The 15,523-nt window shown below is 50.2% G+C and overlaps 2 protein-coding genes across 2 annotated transcripts in view; one reads left to right on the top strand and one right to left on the bottom strand.

Moving 5' to 3' along the window:
• Window positions 1-15,523, top strand: part of LOC116938952 (ecotropic viral integration site 5 protein homolog) — a 583,027-nt gene that overhangs the window by 402,888 nt on the left and 164,616 nt on the right. The window lies entirely within an intron of this gene.
• The window catches only part of LOC116938959 (protein Dr1-like), an 84,661-nt gene continuing 79,659 nt past the window's right edge, over window positions 10,522-15,523 (bottom strand). Inside the window, exons 4-5 of the mRNA XM_076061010.1 lie at window positions 14,309-14,475; window positions 10,522-11,794 (exon numbers count right to left, since the gene is read on the bottom strand). Coding sequence (XP_075917125.1) covers window positions 11,633-11,794; window positions 14,309-14,475 — 329 coding nt within the window. The 3' untranslated portion in view covers window positions 10,522-11,632. The remainder of the gene's footprint in view (window positions 11,795-14,308; window positions 14,476-15,523) is intronic.

The raw sequence follows: 15,523 nt of genomic DNA, 5'->3' as shown, positions 1-15,523 counted from the left end.
ACAGAATACATTAGTAACGCCTCCTTTTTACAGCTGCGTACCACACTGTAAAAGTAATGTTTAAAAAAAACTTTTTTTTTAAACACGCTTTAATAAAATGTACCGTACTAGTATTGAAAAAACTTCACGACTCCAGGGAGTGGAATCGAAGCTCGCCACAACGTAAGGGGACCGTGGTGCTTTACAGCCAACGTCAGTTGAGCGTGGACAATTAGACCCAAGCAAAAAAATAACATTAAAAAGAATTTGTAAAAATATATTTTTATTTTAATGGTAGAATACAGTATTGTCATCAGTATGACATAAGCATACCAAGTTTGCAGTCAATACCACATTGGGAAGTGGGTAAAAATTGAGTTACAAGATTTGAGGATACAACAATAGACAGAGTTAATAAAAAGCGTGTAATAATAATAATAAAACTTAAATTATTTATTACACAACGCAACGACCGCACCCACCGCCGCCTGGCGGTTCAAAACTGCGGCGGCACTGATTGTGTACGCGCATTGAATTAACTCTGCTGAAAGTATGCGCTCCCCCAGAAGGTCCGTGTGGCTGATGGGATGTGTCAAACACACTTCAAACCGGTAGGTGGAGGGAGCGATGTATGGACAAGGTTGGCGTATTGCCTGCTGAGTTATGTTGTAACGTTACACGCGAAGAAGACGATGCCTCTCTGACTGACAGCGGAATTTGCTTCGAAGCGATCTCTGTGCGCGCGTGAACTCCGCACCGTGTAACCACGACGCGTAAACACGCACACACAACGTGGAAACAAAGATCAAATATATTTTATATTTATTTAAAGCTTTCGTGACTACAGGGATTCATATTCTTGGTTCTTTCGGTAAAATCACGTAGAAGGGAAACAATAAAATTATAAAAATATTAAAAAAAAATTCTCGCGACGTTTCGATTGCAACACAAGCAATCATCATCAGGTGTGAAAACCTTCACACGTCGTGAGAATTTTATTTTTTATATTTTTATTATTTTATTGTTTCCCTTCTACGTGACTTTACAGAAAGAACCAAGAATATAAAGATAAAAGATCCCCCGTGTAGCCTTAACAGACTGTAGGGGCAAGTGCTGTTAGCCAGCACCTATGAAGGCCGGCACGGCACACGAGGGGGTGAGTGGCCAGCACCACGCCCGGCCGCCTTTGTCTCCCCAGTGGCGATGTTTACACACCGCACCAGGTACTCATTTGAGGCTGCGTCGACCGAGGTGAGTCCCAGAACCGGTTCAAGTAATCGTCACTGGTGTTGGCCGTGAGCGGGAATCAAAGCGCAGCGTGCTAACCGCTACACTTACCCCTCGCCCCACGTGGAAACACACACAAACACATGTCAACGCACACACGTGTAAACACGTAAACAGGAAAAAACAGCAGCCATTCGCCACTAAGTGAAGGTGAGGTCACCACGGCGCTTGTGCCAGGCTAGCTGCACTTTGAGGCCACGTGAAGTGTCGAAGGCTCACTGACAGGTCACGGGACAGACCCAGGTGCCATGGCTTTGACTGATTGAGATCACTGGCAGATTAATTCGATAACAAAATGCACTGTGTGGTGAATACGAGACGGTGGGTCCTTAATAAACAACGTCACGAAACAGCAGTCCTTAAAGAGCCACATATTTACCAACCCATGCCCTAGGCCCTGCCCTTTAAAACAACCAGTCGCTCTGCCTCCGCCAGCCCATCGGATTCCTCCAGTCGAAATAAATATTCTGATCAAATTGGTCTTATATCACGAAAACATTGTTTAAACTGTAATGGTACAATATTCCAAAACAAATGCTGCACATTTGACAGAATACATGATATCAACGAACCTCTAAAAAACTCACATTTGAGATGTCCATACTTTGTTAATTTGTTCAACCTTACTATTTTACAAAGTATATTTTGTAAATAATGTCCATGTTTTTTTGTACGTGTGTGCGCGTGAATATATTTGAATTTGTTTACTTGGAAAGCCCAGGAAACTCTGTAGGGAGATGCAGTCTTGAGAGTGACTGATGAGGGGGTTCTTAGGAGGTATCTCTTCCACTCATTTCTTACAAGGTGAACGCAGGGGTACGGAGCTGTATGCTTGTAATTTAAGACTCTACAACCTTCACAGAGCCCTCTACCTATGCCTGGAGTCTCTGTACCTGAGTCTGGAGTCTCTGTACCTGAGTCTGGAACCTCTGTACCTGAGCCTGGAGCCCTGTATCTGAGTCTTGAGTCTCTGTACCTGATCCTGGAGCCCTGTACCTGATCCTGGAGCCCTGTACCTGATCCTGGAGCCCATGTCTCTGGCCGGGGTCTCCCCTCACGTCTCCAGCGCCATGCCGCTGCGGCGGCGCCGCCTCCGAGACCAATTGGGCCGAGTTAAGTACTGCTGAGGCGGTCTTGCCAGTGAAAGGCAGCAAGGTATCTGACAGATAACGGGCTAGTCTATAGGTAGGGGAGTTGATCGTGGATACGATGGGTCATAGTGGGGTGCCTTCTTTATGAATCTTGGGAAGACCATAGAATCTAGGGGGTCTTGCAGCAGAAGGTTTTAGGGAGGGACGTTTAGTTGGGTCGATAAGGGAGGTCGAACTTGTGATGATCTTGTTGGTTTTCATCGCTAGGCTATTGGTAGGGTAATTTTTTTATTTTTGAGCAACTTCCATCGTTGAGCAGATTCTGGATTTTGTTGTTGCTTCCCTTCAACGTGACTTTACCGAAAGAGCCCAGAATATAATTTTCAATGGTACAGTATATTTTTCAAGTAGTGGTACCCCAAACTTTCGCAGCTCTTAAAAATTCCCTTTTCACACCATCAATAGGTAAACTCCCCCTCCTCCCCCGCGCCAAACGGCAAGTGCACCCGCACGTACACCACCTCTATGCTAAGTCGGCCAATCCAATGCTAATTTTTTTATGCTAATTCCTTTGTCAAGGCACCTTGTTTCCTCGCACACAGCTTAAAGGTCAGCGGTCTGAGCATGGCTGTGTTTCACTCTAGCGCTGTCCTCGAGACAGCCTGATCCCTTCCCCTGATGAAGGCCGCTTGTGTTGTTGACCTAAACGTCGTGATTTTTGTTTTATTTTTTATCTACGTGACTTTACCGAATAGAACCAAAGAGTACGTTCTGCTTAATTAAATAGACTTTTTATTAAAAATTGTATCCTACAACATCAGTGCAGCGCCACATTAAATACGTACTACAATGACAATAGTTTAAAGTGATTTGAAGCATATTCTTAGCTCTTTCGGTAAAGTCACGTTGAAGGGAAACAACAAAACAATAAAATATATATAAAACAATATATTTTATTGTTTTGTTGTTTCCCTTCTACGTGACTTTACCAAAAGAGCTAAGGATATGAATAGCTGCAGTCACGAAAGCTTTAAATCAAAATTTGATTTGAAGCAGGTTTTATATTTTTTTTGGGGGGGGGGGGCAGAGCTTTGTGACGTCATATTTGAGGGGGTGTCTGACTTTTTGTGACGCCGTGTGAAGAGGGGGGGGGGGGTCAAAAATCGTCCAAAATCGCGTGACGTAATTTATGGACGGCCCCTTATACCCATCTTCTCGGTTGAAATTGTCTGTGTTTATACATCTGGATGGCTTCATGAACAAATCTTTGATGGTAGCCCGAAGGTTTGCAGAGAACCTTGGTCTCGGAAAAAAACAATATCGTGCGAGCCCACAGCTTTATAACAATGATCAGCCACTGCAGAGGTATATTGGTTCTGGCGTGTTTTAAAACTGCCTTGTGTTCGCGAACACGGTCCGAGACATGTCGTTTCGTTTCCCCAATGTAACTGCTGCCGCAGACACAACTTAGCTTGAAGACACCAGGGTATTGCATGTCTGGATGACATCCTTTACAGATGGGATAAAATCACGGATTTTGTGTACTGTATTGAATCGGACCTGGATCTTGCGTTTGTTTAAGATTTTGGAAATCTTTTTGGTAACACATGCTATGTATGGCAAGGCGATGGCAAGGCGATGGTTTTGATGGGGTCCTCAGATGGTTGTCTCCCCGTGGTTGGGACTACAGCTTAGTGGATTGTGCGGTCTGAGTATCCATTCATCCTGAGGGCTTGTGTACGTGCTCCAGTTCACTGGCTAGGTGGCGCTGGTCGGAGATGCAGCGGGCCCTATGGTGTGGTTTTGATGAGGGAGTCAGGCTTTCAATAGGAATCCGTGTGGGTGGCTTTCCTGTAGACGGAATGTCCCAGAGAGCCATCAGGCCTCTTCTCGATCAAAACATCCAGGAATGGTAGCTTGCCATCATTTTCCACTTCCATGGTGAATTTAATGGGTGTATGGAATTGATGTGGTTGAAAAACTGGTTCAGTGCTGACTGGCCATGTGGCCAGATGCCGAAAGTGTCATCTACGTATCTCTTCCACAGGGAAGGACGTAGGGTGGATGTCAGGATGGCATCTGTTTCAAATTTCTCCATGAAGACATTCGCTACCACTGGTGATAAGGGAGAACCCATAGGGGTGCCTTCATTTCGTTTGTAGAATGTACCATTCCAGATTAAGTAAATGTTGGTAAGACAGCGCCTCACCAAAGTTGGTACATCAGGATTCAGTCCCTGTTGGACCAAGTCTTCAATGATTGCTATCGTGTTAGGTACAGGTACCTTGGTGAACAGAGACTACATCGAAGCTGACAAGCAAATCATCTCAACAACTCCACAACCAACAATCACCTCAACAACTCCACAACCAACAACAATCACCTCAACAACAACTACACAACCAACAACAATTACCTCAAAAACAACTCCACAACCAACAGCAACCACCATTTACAACTACCACCACACGAACGAAGCCACCAACAATCAACAGAAATACACCACCGCTACTACCACAACACCAACAGACACCACTAAAACAAACAACCAACAATACCCTCAACAACAAACTACCACCACCAGCACACGACTAGCACAAAACACCACGACAACAACAAACCCAATTCCAGAACGAACAATAATCACCACCAGCCACCAGCTAAACCCAAGGCACTTACAATCACGACTAAAAACCACTACTTCCATCATCAACAACAACAACCGCCATTCGCCACTAAGTGGCGGTGACGTCACCACGATGCTTGTGCCAGGCTATGTGCACCCTGAGGCCACGTGAAGTGTCGAACGCCCGCTGGCAGGAGGTCACGGGGCAGACCCAGGTGCCACGGGTCGACTGACTGAGATGACTGGCTGATGCACCACCTGTGCCCCCTACTGTGCCAACCTGCTGTGCTTTAGCCACCCGGCGCTCCGCTCGTTGTTCTGAGCGTCGCTCCTCCGCCCTCCGTTGTTGTTGGAGGGTGACTGCCTCCAACTGCCCAGTAGCATCCTTCACGAGCCTCCTCCACAGAGGCCGATCTTGACACCGCTGGTACCAGTCATCGGCAAGTCCACTCAGCTCCACGTCCCCCTGTACCACATCACACCATCTCTTCTCTAGCCCGTGCCGCGCCCACTTTGCCCCCTCAATCCGGCCGAACAAAAGCTGTTTCGGCATGCGTTGGCTGGGCATGCGGGCTACATGACCCAGCCATCGCAGCCTTGCCTGCCAGAGGAGCTCACCGATGGGACCCTGCCCAGATCTTTCAAGGATTTGTGAGCTCCTCACACAATCCAGTCTGGTTAAACCCAGGATGGATCGTAGGCAGGCCAGCCTAAATGTTTCTAACCGGCGAAGATGTTCCATTAGGGGAGTCCACGTTTCGCAAGCGTAGAGAAGGGAGGGAATGACCGTGGCCGAGAAGACCTGAAGCTTAGTGCGGAGCGACAGACCAGGTGGCTTCCACACAGCGTTACGCAACCGATGAAAAGACATTGCCGCTCGACTGATTCGGAGTGAGACCTCTGCTGTTAAACTGGAGCCAGTCATAAGCACACTGCCCAGGTATGGGAAACTCTCCACTCTCTCCACAAATGCCCCATCACCGATTGGGAGTTGTGGGGGTGGAGTGTCCGATGGTACAAAATACCCAGGCAGGTGCTTAGTTTTGGTGGGGCTGATGGTAAGGCCCCACCTCTTTGTGGCACACTCCAGTCTCAGCAGCAGCGTCTCCAACTCCTCCTCTGACTGAGCAGCTATTACCAAATCATCAGCATACATAACGTGGTTGAGCAATAGGGAGCCATCCCTTGACCGCACCCGGGCATCGATTAGCCTCCCATTATATCTGTACCATATGGAGATTCCCCCGGTACAGCTATTGAAGGCTTCACGAACTACGTGGTCAAAATAGATGTTAAATAATGTGAGAGCCAGAGGACATCCCTGTCGCACCCCAAGGTGTACAGGGAATGGCTCTGACTCCCGGCCACGTAGTTTTACCCGGGCCCGCTCACCATCATGAAGGTCCTTAATGATCGTGAGCAGATGGTCAGGTACTCCAAAAGCACGAAGAACGACCCAGAGCCCAGGCCTACTGATGGTATCATAGGCCTCGACCAGGTCAATAAAGCAGAGATGTAGGTCTTGCTGGAATTCCCCACACCTCTGCCGTAGTAGACGGACAGAAAACATGGCATCCGTGCAGGACCACCCCCTCCTGCAACCGCATTGGGGCTCCGCAAGCCTCTCCTCAGCGTGCCTGGCAAGGCGACGCTGAACAATCCTTGCCAGGACCCCTCCCGGCACACTGAGGAGTGAGATGCCCCCGTAGCTGCCACAGTCTGTGCGGTCCCCCCTCTCAAAAAGGGGGACCGCCAGGGCATCCTTCCAATCCTGCGGAACCCGTCCAGTGGTCCAGACTGTTGTTATGATGTCATATAGGGCAGTCTGTGCACAAACGCCACCCTCCCTCAGCATTTCGCTTGGGAGATCATCTCTGCCCGCTGCCTTTCCTGGCCTCAGACTCCGGATCGCCTTCAATACTTCCTCAGCAGATGGCACCTCAGCCAGCCACTCACAGGGGGTGACTTCTTCCAATATTTGAGGCACCGTAGCCTCAGCAGGGTCATCCTCACTTTGTGCCACGATGTTTTCCTGGCTGAGGGATTTTCCCTCCCCCAGGACCTCACAGAAATGCTCAGCAAATCTGCGAACCTGTTCCTGGGGGTCGGAGATTGGATCACCGTTTTTTCCCCTAATGATGGTAATAGGTGTGGCGCTGCAGGTTACTTTTTTGATGGAGTTAAATATAGATTTGTGATCACGGGCCACTGAGGCAGACTCCATCTCCTCAGCAACCCGCGACCACCACCCATCCTTGCAGCGCCTCACGGCTCTCCGAACCTCCGAGCGAAGGCTGCGGTAAGCCTCCTCATTCTCTGACGTGGGATTCTGTAGCCGATGACAGTGGGCCTGTCGCTTTTTCTCAACCATCCTGAACACCTCCTCTGTCAGCCAGGGTCTCTGGGGAGGTCTGGACCACGTACCCAAAGCAGCCATTGCAGCTGCATGAGTCACAGTCCTAAACCTCGCCCATTTACCCTCGACATCAGGAGGAGTCGGGGACGATGCCAATCCCAGCCGCAAGCAATGATGAAATTCTCGCTTGCAACTTTCATCAGATAACTGAGACCAGGCCACTCTATATTGGAAGGGGGCCCTGGGTGTACACCCACCACCGGAGTGGAAGAATGGCAGGTGCATCTTACAGATGACAAGTCGATGGTCAGAGGACAGATCAGCTCCACAGTAGGTCCTGGTGTCAAGGACATGGGCTCGCATTCGCTGGTCCGTCACTATGTAGTCCAGCAGATGTTCTTGCTTGGACCCGGCATGCATCCTTGATGTTGTGTGGATGCGCTGATGCCGGAACAGCGTGTTGGTAATTACAAGCCCATGGGCTGCACAAAAATTTAGCAGCCTCCTACCGTTGTTATTGAGCTGATCTGGCCCATGCCCTCCAATCACTCCAGACCAGGTGCCAGTATCATGACCAACTCGGGCATTGAAGTCACCCAACATGATGACTCTATCCCGAGGGGCCACTTTAGCCAGCACCTGTGACAGGAGGTCATAGAAGGCATCTGACTCATCGGCTTTGCCTGCATCCCTCCACGGATGTTCATCTTCGGTGGGGGCATAAGTAACCACGACCACCATTCCTCGCCTCCGGTTGATGGGAAGGCGAGCCCAAAGTAGCCTGGGGCTTACAGCTTCCCACACCTCACCGCCACGCTCCCACGCCCCCTTCAAAGGCAAAGATACCCCGTATGGCCTTTACAGACTGTTTGGGCAAGTGCTGTTAGCGAGCACCAATGAAGGCCGGCACGGTACACGAGGGGGTCGGTGGATAACAACCACGCCCGATCGCCTTTGTCTTAATTTGAGGCTGAGTCGACCTAGGAGAGGCCGGTCTAGATTATCGTCACCGGTGTTGGCCGTGAACGGGAATAGAACTCGGGTCGCCGGGTTTGTAGCGCGGCACACTAACTGCTACACTACCGCTGCCCACTAACGTCAACCACCACCATGATCAATATTAAAATATCACCACCAACAGCCACCACTAACATCAACCACAATTACCACCAACAAACCGACACCACTACAATAACAACACTAGCCACAACCAACAGCAAGCGTACACAATACAGGTTTTTGTTTGGGTTAGATCATATAATTCTGTCGTTAAACCCACCTGACACAACCAATTAGTAAGGTTAGTCATGTAAACAAAACATGCCAATTCGTTACTAATTCAGCACACCGGTTGTGTGTTGGAGAGTAATCCCACACTTACAATTATAGTACAAGGCTTGGCTATGGCTCGCTCACGACAGTGCCGACTTCTGGCGCATGGCGGGGTAAACCGTGGATACTTCCAACTCATTCTGGCTTTATTGACCTGGTCAAGGCACTATGATACCATCAAGAGGCCTCTCGGCTCTGGGTTGTTCTTCATGCTTTCGGAGTCCCTGACACTCGGCTCACAATCATTAAGGACCTTCATGATGCTGAGCGGGCCCGGCTAAAGCGACGAGGCCTGAAGTCAGAGCCATTCCCTGTTCACCTTGGGGTGCGGCATTATTATCCTCTGGACCCTACATTATTTAAACACCTTTTTCGACCACGTAGTTTAAGCTTTCCATGGCTGTACCGGAGTAATTTCCATCTGGTACAGATACAAAGGGAGGCTGATCGATGCCCCGGTGCGGTCGAGAGATGGTTCCCTATTGGTCAACCATGTTATGTATGCTGATGATCTAGTCATTGCTTTTCACCGAGGAGTTGGAGACGCTGCCGCTGAACCTGGAACGTGCTATCCAGAGGCGAGGCCTTACCATCAGCTGCTCCAAAACTAAGCACCTGACTGGGTATTGTGTCATCAAACACTCCACCATACCTGGGCAGTGTGCAAAAACCAGCTCCAGTTTGACAGCAGAGGTGTCGCTCCGAATCAGTCGAGCGGCATTACCTTTTCATCGGCGATGTAACGCTGTTTGGAAGCTACCCGGTCATGCAAAGCTTCAGGTTCTGTCGGCCACAGTCATGTCCTCCCTTCTCTATGCTTGCGAAATGTGGACCGTCTAATCTTCGCCAGTTAGAAACATTCAGGCTGCCATGCTTACGATCAATCCTGGGTTTAACCAGGCTGGATTTGTGAGTTCACAAATCCTCTAAAGATCTGGACACAGTCCCATCGGTGAGCTCTTCCAGGAGCCAAGGCTGCGTTGGCTGGGTCATGGAGCACACATGCCCATACAGCTTTTGTTTGGTTGGATAAAGGGGGCTAAACAGACACAGCACGGGCTAGAAAAGAGATGGAATGATGTGGTGCAAGAGGATATGGACTTTCCAATAACTGGTACCAGCGGTGTCAAGATTGGCCTCTGTGGAGGAGAGTCGTGAAGGATGCTACGGGGCAGTTGGAGGCAACCGCCCTCCGGCAACAAAGGAGGGCAGAGGAGTGACGCTCACATCAATGAGTGGAGCGCCGGGCGGCTAAAACACAGCAAGTTGGCATTGTAGGGGGCACATATTGTGTATCGGCCAGTCAACCCATGGCACCTGGGTCTGTCCATGACCTGCCAGCGGGCGTTCGACACTTCACGTAGCCTTAAAGTGCATATAGGCTGGCACAGGTGCTGTGGTGACGTCACCGCCACTTCGTAGCAAATGGCGGTTGTTCTTGTTGCCTGTGTGTGGACATTCAAAGCAGACAATTTATAAAGCAAAAAGGTCCTAGCGATGTTCCGATTCAATAGGAAATGGTAGCAAGCCCGAGCTACTGATCGGCTTCATCATCACGCTCGTTCAAAGACATAAATGACAGTGTCAGCATGCACTTGATAATAGCGCTTGTCCAACACTAACATTTAAATGACAAATGTTTGCCTTTGAATGCAAAACTTTCCCCCGTCTCTTTTGCTGGAACACCTGCAGTAGTCTAGTGATGGAAACACGGCAATGTATCGAGGAGTCAATTTGGGTTGAGCTCCGAGTGTTCTCAACGCGCATGCATGCACATTCTCCAAGTGCTCTGGTTTCCTGCCAAACGGCCTTGCATGGAATTGGCCAAACATCCCAACATAGGACCCTGCTCAACAATAGTCTTGTTTTTAAGTCTCATCTTGAACGTAACGAACGTCACAGAGTTTCTCAACACGCACGATCCACCAACCGTCGCTGCCTCCGCACTGCCGGACTAAAAACGCACGCCCCACGACCGTTCTCGGCTTGAATTTACACAAGCGGCCTAGGCAGAAGACACATTGAGCAACACGCTCTCCCCGAACAAGCGGCGGTGAAGACAGAGGGCGTGAAAGTAAAGGCAACAATGCAGTAGGAACGCTCCTGCTGAAAACTTCCAGGATCGCTGCCAGAAGCTGCGTGAATGCTCCGATTGATGTATCGGAGAGAGGGGAAACTCACTGAACGGGGGACTGCCATTGGAATCTCAACTTGGCCTTTGTGGATATTTCACAAACGTTGACTTGCACGTCACTTAGATGTAATCCAGAGGGAAGTCAACGCATTTGGGGTGGCGCCACTCCATCGGGTCACTCAAGCGAGACGCCTGCACAAGAAACACGTGGGGTTTTTTTTCCCCATAGATTTCTGTATTTGTGGGTTTTCATTTATTACTTTTTTACATACATAAGTACACAACCCCATGTGTCTACAGGCATGCGTGCGCCGGTCTCTTAGTGCTTGTTCAGCGAACGGTTCGTGACTAATCACCTAGTAAACGGTAAGCATGTGACAATTTACCCTCCCCCTACGTGCGATTTCATTGATCGTCACGAATGAGTGTTATGCTTTTACTGTTTGTCATGTTTAGACCATCCTACCGGTGCTCAATATCTAGGCACCCGTGTTGTCTGTACTTGCTCGACTGCACGCTATTGTTTCGCCGAGTCTTGCTTCACGAGAGACACTTGCGTGTATTGAGTGAACGTCACACACTTGCCTCACACCGATGGGCTGCTTTGCAATTATCTGACGGTTAAATTCCCTACGGGTAATTTGCAAACGATCGCGTCGAGCTGCGCTGCACGAGAAAGCCACCACCATGCGGACCGTCACGTCCTGGTCAGACGTTCAAAAGCTATCACTAACCAAATTAACAACAACAACAAAAACGACTCGGCATCACGCAGCCGCTGCGCGTCTTCCGCCCAGTTCCCTCGCTCACAATGATGGCATCGCAGTCTAGTCGTCTGTGATGTCATCATCGTCGTCCTCGTCGATGACGTATTCGGTCCCCGAGGACTCGCCGGGGCTGTCCGCGGTGGAGCTGCGCTGGGCCTGCTCGGCGGCGCGCTGGATCTGCAGCCAGTCGCGCTGAGCCACCTCTGTCTGCTCTTGCCGGGCCTGCGCGCACACACACACAGACAGACAAACGACAAAGACACTCGCACACACGCAGACACTCAGGACACGCACACACGCAGACACAACGTACATATGCACACACGTAAACACACACATACGAACACGCACACACAGAGACAAAGACACACACACGGAGACACGTACAAACGCAGACACTCAGACACGCAAACACACGCACGAACACGCACACACGCAAACACACAAAGACACTCACACACGCAGACAGGCAGGAGTCCATAGCTTGCACACACGCAGGCACGCACGTGTCCGTGGTTTGCGCGCACACACACACACAGGCACACACACAAGTTCCCTGCACCTCCAATTAGCACGGTTGGCTATGTACGGTGCGAAAGAAGTTCAACATACACACGAGTCCATGGCATGAGCACACTGAGGCACGCACAAGTCGTCCATGGCCTGCATTGGATTAACTGACCTTGCTCAAACAATTATCATTATGCATGGTTAACTTGAAGTTCAATGCACTTGTTGCATCAATGTTCCAGGGATTATAAATCAATGTTCCAAGGATTATTTAAAAAAAAAAAACCTTCAAAACACGTCTGTACACAGCTCATCCAACTCATTGGCGGTCCTGAGCTGGCAGGGAAAATGTTATTCACCCAGTAAATATTAACGTTGGGAAAACATTGGCATGTGGTTGGAACTGTTGGACAAACGATCGCCAAACGTCAGCCCAATGTTCCATGTTTACCAGGTTTACGGTATGGACCAGCCCGCTGGATAACAACCACCTTGAATTCTCACGAAAAAACACGAAGAATCACTGAATGTATTAACTCCCAGAGGGATGATTGGCCGAATTTACCCTCAGCTGAGATCTAAACTCATGCCGTTCTAATTGTGAATAGGGTGCCAAGACGCAACGCCACCCAGCCAGAATCGCCCAGTACCCGAGTGCAGGCTTCCCTCGCTTCATCCGGTAAATGCGTTCCAATAAAACGGCGCACAAAGCAAAACCGCACGATGACCGCTGCGTGCAGAGTAGTAGAATATGGTACACACAGTACATAGAGCACACAATGTTGTCCCACATCTAACTGCATAGCCTGCTGAGTAGCGCACAGTCAACACAATGTTGTACCACGTCTGACCGCATAGCCTGCTGGGTAGCACATTCAGTCCACACAATGTTGTACCACGTCCGACCGCATAGCCTGCTGGGTAGCACATTCAGTCCACACAATGTTGTACCACGTCCAACCGCATAGCCTGCTGGGTAGCACATTCAGTCCACACAATGTTGTACCACGTCAGACCGCATAGCCGCATATGAGTAAATTCAAACCGCATACGGTGAATTGAGTAGACAAATGTGAGCTGCATATAAATCGCTCACACAAACCTTACCCAATTGATCAATAATCAGAACACTCCAGCCCACGACAGGTTAACGACTGATCATTTGAATGCGGAGCATTTTCCCCATCGCCCGCTGTCACGGACAGGGGCTTGCGAAGCGCCAGGTTTACACGAGCTTGCAACGAGCGTTTGCCCCGATTTGCGTAGTGCGAGGCCGCTCACCTTTTGATTTGCCAGGGAAGGTGAATAGTACAAAACCCTGGGGAAATTAAATTGGTAAAACTGGGGTCCGCTAAAACAAAACCCCTTGGGGAGATTCAAGTGGCATTGGTCAGGAGAGAGGAATGGGTTGGGAACTCTTAGGTCCGAGGACTAAATGTGCCTTTGCGATTATGCTTGCTCGAAGCGTCGTGGTGTGGGTTGGCTTCATAAAGAGCACGGTTCCACTTTGCCGTGTACTCCTTTACACTGTTAACGTTTGCTGTTTTGATCACAACATTCTGAAACATGAGCGTTTGCGGCTAAAGGAGAGTTCTGTGCTCCTGGTGCTGTGATAACGGCGTCAGCCGCTTGCCCATTCTGATGGCGTACAAGTATGTCATCATGTACGTAACCAGAAGAAAAAAGATGAAAGAACTTTTATCAGTATCGAAGCTTCCACAACGCCATGCGGGAGGGCGTGTGGCACAGTTTGGCGCCAGCGATCGTAGAGTGCGGTCGTGTCGCTACAGTTCTCTACGGTGAGTACAATGTCTTGAAAAACAACGGCGCTACGCCGCCTCTCCAAATAAAATTCAAGCTAACCGCTTACGCGTTCCGAGATTTATCAGTGAACGGGACATCCCAGCCTGCAACCTGCAGTTGCCTCGGAACGGGAAAGGGTTAGCACACACACTCGTGTTGCACATGCAGCTCCATGCTAACACGACCGCATTCATGCCAACGTGAGCGCCATGACGCTGCTAATAAAACAGAGGGGGTTGCTTCTCGTTTGCTTTATCAGTGTACCTCCTCGCACAGTAGCATCACGCGCATTGTGCACGCGACCGAGTGCCACTCGGCACAACGTGCTAAATACTCGAGTGTAAACGACGGTGATGGGACTGCACGCGCGTTGCGGGGGAAAGGGTCCGGGGGGGGTGTGGGGGGTAACAGCTCGCGCCTCGCCTGCTCGATGAGCGCCTGCTGCTGGCGCAGCAGCTCCGGCTCCGGCACGCCAAGCGCCTCGAGGCGACGGGTGGCGCGGCGGCGGCGAGACAGCGCCAGCGCACGGAACTCGGCGTGACACGCGCGCAGCTCGCCCATGCTGCCCGCCAGACCCAGGCGCTCCAGTGCTAGACGGACGCACGCGCACACGCCGCTCTCGCGTCAAGACAGAGACTCGACGCCGTGCAGCCTCAACAGACTGGTCGGGGCAAGCGCTGTTTGCGAGCAGCTATTGAGACCGGCGTGGCACCCGAGAGGGCGAGTGGACAACAACATTTCCGCCGTTTTTTTCCTCCCCAGTGCCGATTTAAGGCTGAGTTGACCTAGGGAAGGATGAGGACCGGTTCAGATATCCGGGTCGGGGGATTCGTACCGGAGTGCGCTAACCACTGCACCGCCGCTCCCCAGTGTTACACACACACACAGTGCTCCAGTGTTAAACACACACACACAGTGCTCCAGTGTTAAACACACACACACAGTGCTCCAGTGTTACACACACACACAGTCCTCCAGTGTTACACACACACAGTGCTCCAGTGTTACACACACAGTGCTGCAGTGTTACACACACAGTGCTGCAGTGTTACACACACACACACAGTGCTCCAGTGTTACACACACACACACAGTGCTCCAGTGTTACACACACACACACAGTGCTCCAGTGTTACACACACACACAGTGCTCCAGTGTTACACACACACAGTGCTCCAGTGTTACACACACACACAGTGCTCCAGTGTTACACACACACACAGTGCTCCAGTGTTACACACACACACGGTGCTCCAGTGTTACACACACACACAGTGCTCCAGTGTTACACACACACACAGTGCTCCAGTGTTACACACACACACAGTGCTCCAGTGTTACACACACACACACAGTGCTCCAGTGTTACACACACACACACAGTGCTCCAGTGTTACACACACACACACAGTGCTCCAGTGTTACACACACACACACAGTGCTCCAGTGTTACACACACACACACAGTGCTCCAGTGTTACACACACACACACACAGTGCTCCAGTGTTACACACACACAGTGCTCCAGTGTTACACACACACACAGTGCTCCAGTGTTACACACACACACAGTGCTCCAGTGTTACACACACACACAGTGCTCCAGTGTTACACACACACACAGTGCTCCAGTGTT

This window comes from Petromyzon marinus, chromosome 5, assembly GCF_048934315.1.
Source record: "Petromyzon marinus isolate PM22_M1 ecotype Great Lakes invasive population chromosome 5, UKy_Petmar_22M1.pri1.0, whole genome shotgun sequence".
NCBI lineage: Eukaryota > Metazoa > Chordata > Hyperoartia > Petromyzontiformes > Petromyzontidae > Petromyzon > Petromyzon marinus.
This window is presented reverse-complemented; position numbering and strand designations above follow the sequence as displayed.